The 13,786-nt window shown below is 34.9% G+C and overlaps 1 protein-coding gene and 1 long non-coding RNA gene across 10 annotated transcripts in view; one reads left to right on the top strand and one right to left on the bottom strand.

Moving 5' to 3' along the window:
• sick (sickie) overlaps positions 1–13,786 on the top strand; it is a 317,157-nt gene that overhangs the window by 266,113 nt on the left and 37,258 nt on the right. For all 9 annotated transcript variants that reach the window (XM_073966463.1, XM_073966459.1, XM_073966462.1 and 6 more), the window contains 4 exons: positions 63–204; positions 265–573; positions 3,937–4,274; positions 4,344–4,495. In XM_073966463.1, the coding sequence (XP_073822564.1) occupies positions 63–204; positions 265–573; positions 3,937–4,274; positions 4,344–4,495 (941 nt within the window). The remainder of the gene's footprint in view (positions 1–62; positions 205–264; positions 574–3,936; positions 4,275–4,343; positions 4,496–13,786) is intronic.
• The window catches only part of LOC141393480 (uncharacterized), a 328,761-nt gene that overhangs the window by 282,215 nt on the left and 32,760 nt on the right, over positions 1–13,786 (bottom strand). The gene's annotated exons all lie outside the window — the stretch shown is intronic.

Raw genomic sequence — 13,786 nt, 5'->3', positions numbered from 1 at the left:
GTTTAAATTTATAATTTAAAACAGTAGATCTTCAACCCTACTAACGACTCAATTATTTTCAGAAATGCCCCACACTACACAACACCGCAGCTATTCCTTGACTGGTCCCGGGGCTACACAACTAAGCCAATGCATTCGCGAACGCTTGGCCGGATCGCATAGCTTACCCAAACCCGGTTCGGATATGCATATGTTTCAACACAGGTATTATTCATAAATAATCTTGTTTTTACAATACTCATATTTCCGATTTGTTTTCATCAGGCTCTCCAACCGACCGGGGAAAATGTTAGATGGTTCTTTATCGGATACTCAAACATATGCTGAAGTTAAACCCGAGTATGGTAGCTATGCCATGTGGCTGAAACACAGCAATACAGCGGGCAGCCGACTTTCTGATGGAGATTCATTAGAAAATATGCAGATCACATCACCCTCAATGTCCAGACACAATCAAAAGTTGATGCAACAACGTGCTGCTGCGGCCAATGCAACTGGTAACGCCGCAACAATAGCTGGAACAGAGTCACCCTATGTGCAGAGTCCACGTTTGAATCGCAGTAACAGTATAAGGTAAGTAGCTAGTGGTACAATTGAAATTGTTTAAATATACCTAGCACTGGTATGTGCTTCTTCATAACAGCACAGTCCTAACCCCAACTAAATTTACATTTAAATGTCTTATTAATTTTTTGTGAAATCACAAAGCTACTTGAAAGAGAGGACATATCCAAGGTGATTCATTTTAGAGATTACAGCCTTTCAATTGACAGCTTAATAAGTTTGCTTCAAACTGTTTTGTTTGCTTTTTTCTGTTAATGTATGACAGTATTGCATTTAGCTTACAATTTTTGTGGCTCTTTTAGTCCATACACTCTTAGTTCGACACCTGAGACTAGGCAGATTCCTCTGACTTTGTTTTTTACACTGGGAACTTAATTTTTTCTCACAGCTTCATATATTCTAAAAATATCTACAATCTGTTTGGCCAGGGTGATGAGCCGCTCCTCGTCCTTTTAAAAAATTATGACGTAAAAGAAATTTTTACGTAAAAGAAGTAAGCATATGTAGTCCGCCATCTCATGCATTTAATACAGGGCTGAGCTCGCTAGCACACAGACAAATTGTGAAAACGTACTCTTACAGCCTGTTTTTGTAAAAATGCTTGCCTGTCACTCGAACCGTTCGTAATAAAATGTATACGTTCAAAATTTGGTTCTTGTAAAATTTTACGAACCATTCGTCTTTATCTAAAAGCTTTCGTCTATTTCGGAAAAGCTTTTATATTTATGAAAAAATAATTCACATAATAGTTTTGTCTTTTTACTTTTTCAGTAATAATTATTCAGTAACTTCTTTTCAGAGAGTAAGAGAGATTTTACTATTTGATACGAAAATAGAGAAAAAGTCAAAAGACAGAATTTAGTAAACTTTATCAAGTAGCAGTTGATTACCAAAACAAAAACATTGGCGCCAATGTATGAAAGAAAACCTAACACTAAAGCAATGAAAAAGTTCTTCAATTGTAAGCAAAATAAACAAAAAATATTTAACATATTAATAAAATAATCAATAAATATAGCTGAATCGTAATATTTATAGTATTTTTCCACAAAAATCAGATAATCATTGAACGCCAGACCATTAGCAGATGATAAAAAACAGCTGATCGAACTTGCTAAATGTTGCTGGGAAAAATTCTTTCAACAACTTTTAGCAATTTCTCAGCATACAACTGTCAAAATTGTTCTCTCATTTCGCCCTCTTTTACTGAACTTTTGTGTAAAAAGACAGCATCAAGTAACATTTCGTAATAATTATTACAAATCATCACGTAAAAAGACACAGCTAATTGAAGAATTGACGGTATTTCTTCTTCTGTGCTTCTGTGAAAATAAATAAAATGACATGGGTCTTTTCCATTCGTTTATTTCTGACGTATTCGTTCGTCTTATTTTGTTACGAAAACCAAAAAAATAAAAAAATTAAAAAGCATTAATTTTTTGTCACACGAATACAAACGTCAAGGGCTATGAAAACCAAATTGTGTTTTCGTTCATGAAATGGACGAACAAATGGACAAAAACTTTTTACAAAAACAGGCTGTTAGTGAATAATTAAACGTTTATGGAATGGTTTATGGAAAGATATGAAACATCAGGAAGAATAAATATTAATTCTCCCTTAAATTTCCCTCTCTCTCGATTTTGCTCAGCCCTAATTTAATATGTTGTTGGGTATTTTAATGACCTGTTTCACTAAGAATATCGGAAGTTTGGTAGTCATTCGAACAAATTAGGTTTCGAATCTGACTATTAGTCTTTTTCAATAAAATTAGAAAGTAATTGAACGGAATTCTACAAATTTTATTTATCAGTTTATTCAAACTTTGTTTGTAGACAGTTGTATACTTTCCGAACTCCTCTTCAGTGAAAAACAAATTTGGTCAAGTTTTTGCGATTTTATAATACGGAGTCGACAGTGTTTAAAAAATCTATCGGTAAGAAGGTTGACGCATCCCCGTAGAGAGATTTTCTCTCTCTCTCTCCACACACAGTTCATGTAATCTACACAATAATGCAAAAAAACTGTACAAAATATTTTTACATTTGTTAGAAACATACATTATTTGTTTTCGAAGTCGAGTAACTTGACCACGCAAAGACAAAAGCGCAAAAACTTTTTGTGCGACATACATATCTTAGGATGAGGAAATTAAAGCTCCCGTTGTCTATTTTTTATTTGTATATGCCGATACCTGTTCTAACAATTATATTTGCATCCGAGTGGTGACGAGACGTATGATCAGGGAGTCTCCACTAACTTCCTTAACTTATTTGAGTATGTAATGATAGTGCACATACATACCTCACAAAAATACCATAATATTGTGTTAATATATTCATCACAGCATATTTCAAGGGCTCATAAATAAACATCTTCCTGCAAGAAGTACGTCACCTCCACAAACTTGTGTTGTGAAAAGTTGAAATATAGAGATTCCTTAAATTCCATTTAAGTATGGCTGACTTGCTGAAACTAGAGATGTAGTACTTAGGAGTTTATAACAATGAAGGCGTTGAAAAGTATGCAATGTATTTTAGGTTAGAAAACAACAGCAATGTGTTATATGATATATTTGTGATATATTTTGATTTCTTTTTGTGAAAAATAAAAACCAGCATTCAAACCAGGGGGGGGGGGGGGGGTAACTCTGTATTTGCGATGCGTTTGATATTTTGTTAGCGCAAGATATTTGCGCCTGCCAGAATTGCGCAAGGAAAAAATAAGATGCGAAAGGAGATACGAAAACCTATTAGAGAGTACCAATTATTTCGTTTTCCTTACGCATCGTAATATATAGTAAACCCCCCAGAAACTCAAAAAGAGGTACATTATATTTTCTTTTTAAAAAAATTGGCTCAGCGCTCAGATTACATCTACACATTATTGTTGGGTGAATGCTTAGCTTAACACCAGGTGAATTTAATTATGTCTTCATGAAATTTGCAGTACACTATTGCAGATTTTCAGGTGGTTTTAATACTGACATTTTGGTAATATAATAAATGTTCAGTGGCATCAGTATTTATAAAAGCTATGCAATAATATGGTCACCTAATCCATGACCGAGTTTAATATATTTCGGTAAGATTTTTCACATATGCTAGGTCAATTCACTGTCCGATGTTTCTTTTAAAATGGCGCCGTTGTTTCATTTCTAGAACAATCGTACCAGTTCAAAATGTTACTAAATGTTTCTTTTCGAACGTAAAAGTCTGTGATGAAATAAAAACTATAACAAACATTTACCAAACGTATTCCCAATTTTTTTATTCATTCAAATCAACTTTTTAGTTGCAAATTACGTATTTTAGTTTCGCGTGCTTAGTAACCCTTAATCTAATAACATGTCCGTGCTATATATTCTACTAGATCAACCAAATCTGAACAAATGTATCCACCCATGATGTCACGAGGATCCGATGTCGAAATTGAACCATACTATTGTCTACCAGTGGGTACAACACATAATGGAGTAATTTCAGCTCAAATGGCTGCAGCAGCTGCTGCCGCCGCCAATGCTCAATCGTCGACAGCCTCTGGAAACACAGTAACATGGAGTCAACCGACATCGCCTACGCCCATTAATCGTGGATTTGCAGGACCAATGTCACCAACCCATTGTAATGCTTCGGCTATGTCGAATATGAGTGGGACAGGGGGTCAAACTGCAAGCCATCGACTAACATATCCCAAGAAAAACGACGAAGGTAAATATAGTAGAGTTCAAAACACTGCCAAACTTTCTGCCAATACACTTTTATTCCTATTTATTTCAGTTCATGGTAGTGCCGCTTCGTTGTTATCTGGAGGTAGTTCATTATATGGAACTTCGGAGGAGCGGCAAGCTCATGAAATACGCCGACTGAAACGAGAACTTATGGAAGCTCGAGAACAAGTTCTGAGTCTTAGCAGTCAGCTATCAACAAACGTAAGTCAATAACATTTAAATATACATACAGTTGCGTTCAAAATAATATGAGTGACCATACCCAAAGGGAATGGTCCAAAAAACATGGTTAAACTTCTCCGTTTTGGCTTACTTTGTATTTCGTTAACATTGTTGACATTCCAACTGCTATTTCATTAACAGAAATGTGGCAATTTGTATTAAATTATTTACTGTTCACACCAAAGATATAAATCGTCTTAAAATTTTTTGTTCAAAAAATAGTAGTGTGGAAGAAAAAGGACAAGAAAAATATTTTTAGTTGAATTTACTACCAAAACTGTAAATATTTTAGTTGATAGTACTAAATACAATATATTAGAATTTTTTTGAAAACAAAAGTCCTTTGGTAGTGTCCAAAAACAGGCTATTGTCGTTGTGGCGACTTTTCCAATAAATTAAGCTCTTCTTGGGAAATTCAATGGATTTTATAAACAAAACCTTTATTGATTAGAGTTGTTTAACACTCTGACTATTACCTCAAACAAAAAATAATGATTGGTATCCCATAAATTGCTATATTTTGAACCATGAACCAAATTTCAGCCAGTTTCCATTTAACCTTTATGAAAGGATCGGCCAAAACAGCGCATTTATAAGTAATTTATTCCTCGACCAAATAAAATTATGAAGTCCTCAAAATGTTAGCTTTATGTACACAATCAATTTCACTTCTATTCCAAAAATTGTTTAAAACGTGAACGGTTGAAATTATTTTTACACCATTTTGCGATAATCCGGCTTTGACTACTCTATGGTTGGTATACACAGTACTATATTTTTCTACATAAATTCACGTTTTTCGTTCAAGAGTACTTAATTTAGATTAGTTCTCATAGAAAATTGTGTTTTATAAGATGCAAAACCTAATAAACATATTCGCAGGGCAACTTCAGAAGTATTTCCTTAAAATTAGCTTTTTAACAAAGCGTGTAGAAAAATGGCTCATATCTGCAAATCATCCATTTTTTTTCAAATACAAACAAAATAAGTGTTATGCGTGTAGTTAAGATGCTAAGAACCTTAAAACATTATTTGGTCGAGGAATAATTGCCTTATAAATACGCTTTTTTGGCCAATCCTTACATAAAATTCTAATGGAAACTGGCTAAAACTTGGCTCAAGGATCAAAATACACAAATTTATGGGGAACCAATCAGTATGTATTGTTCGAGGTACCAGCTAGAGTGTTAAACAACTCTAATCAACAAAGGTTTTGTTTATAAAATCCCTCGATTTCCCAATAAATGCTCAAATTATAGGATAATAGCTGCAAGGACAATATCCTGATTGTGGCCACATCAAAATTCTTTTTTGTTTTCAAACAGACTTCAAATCTATTAAATTCACTACTACCAAGTAAAATTTGTCAATTCTGGTACTAAACTCAAATAAAAATATTTTTATTCTCCTTTCTCTTCCACACTCCTATTTTTTTGAACAAAAAATTTTAAGACGATTTATAATGTTGGTGTAAACAGTAAATAATTTAAAACATATTGCCACATTTCTGTTAATGAATTAACAGTTGGGATGTCAACAATGTTAAACAAATGCAGAATTGGCGAAAATGGAGAAGTATAAACATGCCTTTTGGACCATTCCATTTTGTGTGTGGACACTCCTATTATTTTGAACACAGCTGTACATATGTATGTACGTATTGTTTATATAAAGCAGCATTAACAGTATTAGATTCAAAAGTCAGATCGATAACCTGTCATATGTCCATACAGATGAAATAATCTGATAATTTATTAAAACGCATTTTATTTATGAGTATGGTGCTTGTAAGTCAATGGTGGGCAAATTGCGAGAGACACATGTATTTTTTACACTTTTGTGTATGAGGCCGAGCATTTCTGCCCAACAGTGTTGTAAATGTTTGCAATACATTTACCTTGCTGATCGTTCATAAGGCTAATTTGATGGATTTACCGAACATGATATTTTCTTATTTAAAAATAGCAATATTTAGTCATTATTTTTACTAAAAATCAACACATGCATATGCATGTACTATATACACATAACAGCTCCGTTTCACTACTATTTGAATATTAGATCAAGCAAAAGAGCAAACTGTTAAGAAATGCTTCCCCATTCCAATATGTATAAAAAGTGCAGAAAGGTTGATATCCATAACGTCAGTTGTTTTTTGTTGTTACTAAACCAATCTCATGATATTAGGCGTTCTTAGATCGAGTTGCATACTAGAGTAATTTTATGCAATTGCAGTATCATGTTTAAGGGAAGTGCTAGTTTTTGGAGAACAGGAACGGTTTTCTACGGCGAAATTAGAAAAATTGTACTAGGTAGTACGATCTTGTAGGTTAGGATACATCATCTATACACATCCCGTTTTGGAATAATCATCTACAGGTCTAGCCCAATTTTACATACATATTTTTTGGAAGATCTTACACATGCCTCTAGGAGAATTGTTTATTATAGTAGTGGCCTAAAACTATCTATTTCTAAATGTGTGAAAAGTATATTTATATTTTTGACAACAAACATAATAATCAGGTGGACGTATTGCCCGACTTTGTGTAGGCCTTGACAGCAACATTCGAGTTTTTTACATCTGTAGTGCGATTCTCCAACTCATTTTTTGAGTTATCGACAAAAATCGGTAAAATTAAAATGCTTAAAATTTCGGTAATTAACGATATTATTCGGTAAGTTAGCGACCAATAAAAAGTAGTCGTAAAGTTCTACCGATAGCAATAGTGTTGTCAACTTTTATTTCAACTTTTCACTAATAATTTTTCATTTTAATTTTTTGTCGGAAAGTCCCAATTTACATTAGGCGAGTTTACTTGCGGCAATTGTCAGTTTGATGGAGAGAGAGGTGAGGTATATGGTAACCCTTTGCCTCTCAACACCCTCTCTGACCCACAAACTGACAATTGCCGCAAGTAAACACGCCTAATGTAAATTGGGACTAACTCAAAAAATTAATTTTAACACAGTTGCTCTGTTCCAGAACCTGCAAGAAGCTACTATTTTTTACTCCGATAACAATTTTTCCTTTATGTTATCGGAAAAAATAGTAAAAATTAGCAGATTCTTGCAGTACTGGAACAGACCAAGTGTTAGTAGAAAAGTAAACAATATACAGTGGCACAGAAAAGTATACATACCCCTTACAAAAATGCAGTTTAGGCTAAATCTTGGTAACAAAATTTAAATAATTACACAAACTTATTTTAGTACAATCGGTTTGTTTATTGCAATTAAAAAATTTAAATTTTCACAACACAGAAAAGTATACATACCCCTTAAAACTATTTGATTTTAGTTAAAATAACTCAAAGCAATTCTATTGGGATATCGTTCATTGTTTATTGCATTTTTCATCGAATATACAAGTTTATAAGTAGTTTACTTGGCATGGGATCACATTTCCCCACTCAGGCCCGTATGAAAGCCAATTTCTATGTTTCAAGGCTACTAACTGTAGATCTTCATTGAAAATTCCCATTTAAAGGACTCATATCGGTTATTTTCGTTGTATATTCGGCGGCTGGGGTGATATGTATGTATGTCACTGATATTTTCGGTAGTGACGTAGAATTGTATATTCCCTAATTCTACGGCAATAGTTGTTTTTTTGCGATGTCAATCCTCTGTGCGACGTTACCAACGGTTGCCAATTCCCATTTTCAACTATGACAACTGGATATTTTCTTCAAACACTGTATGTTGGTTTTCGCGGTCAGCAATCGGATCATAACATAAGCCCTCCTTTGTTTTCCCGTTATCAAATTGTACTTCCTTCGCGTCAATATACAATTTCTGGCTCTCGGCCAAATGTTGCCCATAAGCAATCTGTAGGTTTTACAGAGATGCAAGTACCTATAAAACATAATGGCCAACAGGCGAATGGTTACAAGCTTACAAATATATACTCCACGTCAGTAGAGTAGAACACCTACATTTTTGTTAATGTTAGCTTATTTATAACGAAGCGAATGAATCTACGTTTTATGGCCTGTTTCACTAAGACGATTCAAATACAAATTCGATCGAGCTACTACCAAACTTCTGTTTTTTGAAAAATATTTGAATTGTTGTTTTTTTTTTTTCAATCAAACAAACATTTCCTACAACAACAGTAGTTTGGCAGTAATTCGAACGACTTTGAGTTCGAATCGTCTTAGAGAAAGAGGCCATTAATCTTTGGTTTAAAGTCATGTTCCATATCAAACACAGAAAAAATATGTTTCTAGCTCTTCGCGAAATGATTTTCTGATCATTTTTCCGATAGTACTATGAAAATGGGCATTTATTTTCGGTCATCAGGATAGAAAATTCATTTTATTTTCGGGAATTTTTGAAATATTAACGCCGAATTTTCTTCAGTCGATAAAGCAGGGATTTCTAATCCTTTTTTACCAAAGGAAACCTATGAATAATTCCGCGAACACCGAAATAACAGCGTAAAATGGTTTAAATTACAGATAATTGAAACATATTGGAATATCAATAGGAGTCGCGCAGTTATGTCATATTTCTTCAGAATAAAATATAATATGACACAGACAACCTCGACGAATACAATGATCAGAAAATCATTTCGCGAAGAGCTAGAAACATTTTTTTTCTGTGTTTGATATGGAACATTATCGTCTTTAAATCCCTACAAGATTAAAAACGTAGATTCATTCGCTTTGGGTTAAATAAGCTAACATTAACAAAATGTCGGTGTTCTATTCTATTGACGTGGAGTGTACATATGTATGTATTTACTGCGGCACGAAAGCGGTTGCACACAGGTGTATTATCATGATGTTTTATACAAAAAAATTGTGGAAAATATTCTATCAGAGTAGTTTTTGACACTTGTTAATACTTAAACGCAGAGTTCCTTAAGATTTCCAATTTAATGAAGTATAATTTGGGGAATACTCAGTTAAAAAACTAAATTGAGAATTTTACGTTTTCCAATTTTAAAAGATTAGAGTTCGATTTGCGACCTAACCGTGTTAAGCTGCAGTTGTCAAATATCACATTATGATTGGGAAAGGACAGAAATAAGAGTAAACTTTACGAAAATAAGAGAAAAACGCAATAACACATGTGTTTAACGGATTTTTATCTGTATTTTTGGGCACATATTTAGTGGCGTTTAAACAACTAGTTTCATTAAGTGTGACATTATCTTATAAGCAATAGGCAGTAGACTTATGCACACAGACTAGAGCACACAGTCTTATCTCCCTTCTTGTGGACACAGAATGTCAAGTTCCAATTGTCGGGTACGCGTTCTTCCAGTCAGATGGTTCTAACTAGATGACGTATACGCCTTGCTGGTCTCTACGGGAGGATCTGTATGTACCAAAGCCATCAGTTCGATGTTTCACTCTTTGCCAGAGTTTTCGGACATCATTCTGGCTCTTGTACATCTCGATTTTTTCACACTCCCGTTTTTCCATTTCTCTCTTTTTCCTGCGGAACAGACGTTTCTCCTCTCTCCTTTTCTTCCGGTACCTCTCCCGCGCGTTGCTACTGATTGTAGACTCTACAATCTACAATCTACTCTACAATGTAGAGTAGTGCTTTGGTTAAACAATTGGGCCATTTGAGTAGAATATGCTGTGGCAATATGTTGTGATTGCACCTACCGATGTCCGACTTCCGTGTTGTGTCTGTTCGTACTTTATTTGCTACATTTAATCGGCTACGTACCGTTGCTGCAAGAAACGATCTATCACCACGTGATCGTTAATGTCATTTTACATCTTTTGGTCTGTTCGTCCTCGTCTACAGTGGGAGTATGGAGAATGATCATGATGTTGTTCTTCTATTAATTCGTTTTTTGATAGTAGGATGATTTTTTCTACGGAAGGGTTACTAACCCGACGCCCAAACCCGAGTTTTTAAAGTTTTTATGGCTGAACGTTAGTTCACTACCTTTAACGGGTGTTAAAGGCAGCTCCCCAGGTGACACTACGGGGAGGTCATTGCCGATTTGAGATGTAAGAGGGGCCAAGATGAGTTCTGGGCTTTGTCTTGATAAATCCGGCCAGGGCCATTGTTTGGTATTTTTCAACCCCTAAGTCACCCCGATAATACTTCAACTGTACATAATAATCAATGATATGTCAATATAGGTACTGTTTTCCTTCTTCTTCAAAGTACAAAAGTAACTTTTTGAACGGTGTATAACTTAGCACAAAGTGCTACATTTTAAAAAAATGCAAAGGTTCCGCAAAGTTAAATTAATATAAAATTGTGTTTTTGCGCAACAATGTATGTGCACCGTGGAATTCAGATTCTTCTAATGCGCACTTACATTCAAAAATGCCGCCGCATATTTATACATACTCGTACATATCGTATCAGCTAACATGTAAAGTTCTTTTCCGTATGCATTGTTAAAGGGAAACCTTCTGTTTCGAACCAAATTGGGTCATTTTTTTGAGTACAACTTTCTCAAACCTCAATTATGTGTGTCTTTTCACTTCGATGATGTCTTCTTATCGACTTTCAATACAATTCGTTGAGATTATTGCCACCTTTTGCCTCTTGCATTGATGGAATATTGCCACAGAACCATAACTTTGAATGTCACAAAAGGCATGTTAGATATCTCAACACCAACAGAAAACCTCTAACTTCCTTTAGATGGTTTCGCGACAACAATTGCTTTGCTTCGAAAGAGCACCCATCCAGCAGCAGCACAAAAACTAAAATAACGTTCCTACAGCTGAAGCATTCATAGTTTGATACCATAAAAGTGTGCGGTACACACATCACTGCGGTTTCCATTGGTATTATGGGTATTTCTCTTTACATTGAAATAGCATTTGGTGACTACAACGTATAAGGAGTATGGATGGAAGGAAACTTCATATGAACAAAGCGTTAGTGACCGCCAAACTAAACTCATGCTTAAGAAAGTGACACAGACAAAGCTACACACTAACACAGTAAAAAACAAGTAGGAAAAGCGTTAAGTTCGGTCGGGCCGAACTTTTCATACCCTCCACCACAAATTTCAGCCATTTCGGTGGATTAATGTGGCCACAACCTTCAAAATACCGAAAATCGGAAGATACCGTTCTATTGGGGCTATATGATGGCGCGGACCTATACCTACAAATTTCGGGGGAGGAAGTTTTATATCCCCAACGAAGACTAAATACCAAATTTCAGCCATCTCGGTGTGATAATGAGGCCAAAACCTTCAAAATACCGAAAATCGGGAGATATCGTCCTATGGGGGCTATATCAAAACGTGGACCTATATAAACATTTTATGGTGAAAATGTTTCTTAGCCTCTGGAAACACTAAATACAAAGTTACAACCGATTCTTTGGTTAAGTGGGACTAATACATTAAAAATATATTAAAATGACGCGTACTTTATATGGGGCGTTGTATGGGGGCTATACCAAAACGTGGACCTATATAAACCAACTTTGGTAGGAATGTTTTTTGGCCTCTGGAGACACAAAATACCAAATTACAACCAATTCGGTGGTAAAATGGGACAAATATCTTAAATAATCCTTAAAACGACGACGCGTCACGCGTCATTTTGTATGGGGGCTATACGAAAGCGAGGACCTACATAGCCCACTTTCAATACCAATAGTCCTACGTTCAAATAATAGATTTTCTCAAAATTTCATCCACCTACGTCAATCCGGTCGGACGCTAGAGTGATTTCCACAGACGGACAGACGGACAGACACACAGACGGACAGACAGACGGACGGACATGGCTATATCGATGTAGAATTGCACGCTGATCAAGAATATATATAGTTTGTGGGGTCTACAATTATTATTTCGAGTAGTTACAAACGTAGTGACAAACTTAATATACCCCCATCATATGGTGGAGGGTATAATGAATATGTAGACAAAAGTGTCCCAGCATCCGCTATACTATCTTTCCAAGCAACGACCAATAACAACTATAGCTTAAATGTGTTGTTGGTCTGCGCTATTTGAGTTGTGGTATCTGCAACAACTGAAACAGAAAAAGTGTACATGAAATACAAAGATTCCCTACATGGGCTATTGGTAAGACAAACCACATTTCATATGGGTTAGTTTTGCACATATCTGGCACTTACTGAGTCTGGAATTTGGGCACGAAAATACCTTGGAAATGGACTGAAAATCGAAGTTTCAAAGTAAAGGTCCAATGTTTCAATTTCTTATTACTATAGTTTTATACGTTGATCGAGACCTTTAGAACAGAGATATGGTGTTTAATAATGTTTCCAGTTCGCCACACTTTTCATGCGTTCAAACTCTATTCTTCACTCAAAACATTTGAAAAATGCGAATGGAAGAACATATTAAAATGTGAGCAGAAGCAGCTGCAGTAGCCACTAACAAATCAAAACAACGACAGTCTACTCACTATTTATGTACGTCCACGATAAGAGTTGCTTATATGTATATGTTGAAATAAAGAAGTAAATCTAGGCTGTAGCTTAATTCCCTTTTCATATGCTATACCTATAACAGTATATATGGACCTTTTGAATGGCTTTCCAATATTTCCCGAACCCTAATGTGAAATTTTTGGAACACAAAACAGATTGTTAGTATGTAATATATTAAAGTGGTCTTCATTGGCCATAAACACTAACGGACGACGACTTACTGGTCAACATTTACAGTCCCTGGCATAATTATTTTGACAAAACCAACATTTGTCTTAAATGCACATAATTATTGTCAGCACTCATAAAACGGAATATTAATATGTTAGGGTTTTTCGTTGACCTCTCAGCTAAATACAAATTAGTGGATCAAAGAAATCCCAGCTTATTTTGTGATTACGTAGGCGAATGTTTAAAAAGGGAGGCAAAAGCAAGACGGCATAAATATTTTGACACGTCATAATTATGTTACTTTTCGTACTTAATCGTACCATTTGGTACCAAAATTAATTGATTTTGCTAAATTATTAACATACTTAAATGTTAATAATTTAGCTAACCCTGCGTTTACACATGACAGGACAGTTGAGTTCATATATTGATTGTCAAAAACCAAAAACTTGTCTGTGTGACGTAGGCGTCCAGACAACTGCAAAAACAGTTGTAAAATTATGAATGAAAATCATCAATTTCTTTTCGTTATCCGTTCACATATTTTGTTTATATCAGGAATATTGTCAATTATTTCATATTCCATTTCAGAAAAAAAGGATAACTTTTTTTCGCGCTACATCAACGATTTTTGATATGTAGGTTAAGAAAAAAATTCCGAGTACGAATCTGGTCGCGAGCCAATTTTTG

Source organism: Musca autumnalis, unplaced genomic scaffold, assembly GCF_047663935.1.
Source record: "Musca autumnalis isolate F117 unplaced genomic scaffold, ASM4766393v1 scaffold_2, whole genome shotgun sequence".
NCBI lineage: Eukaryota > Metazoa > Arthropoda > Insecta > Diptera > Muscidae > Musca > Musca autumnalis.
This window is presented reverse-complemented; position numbering and strand designations above follow the sequence as displayed.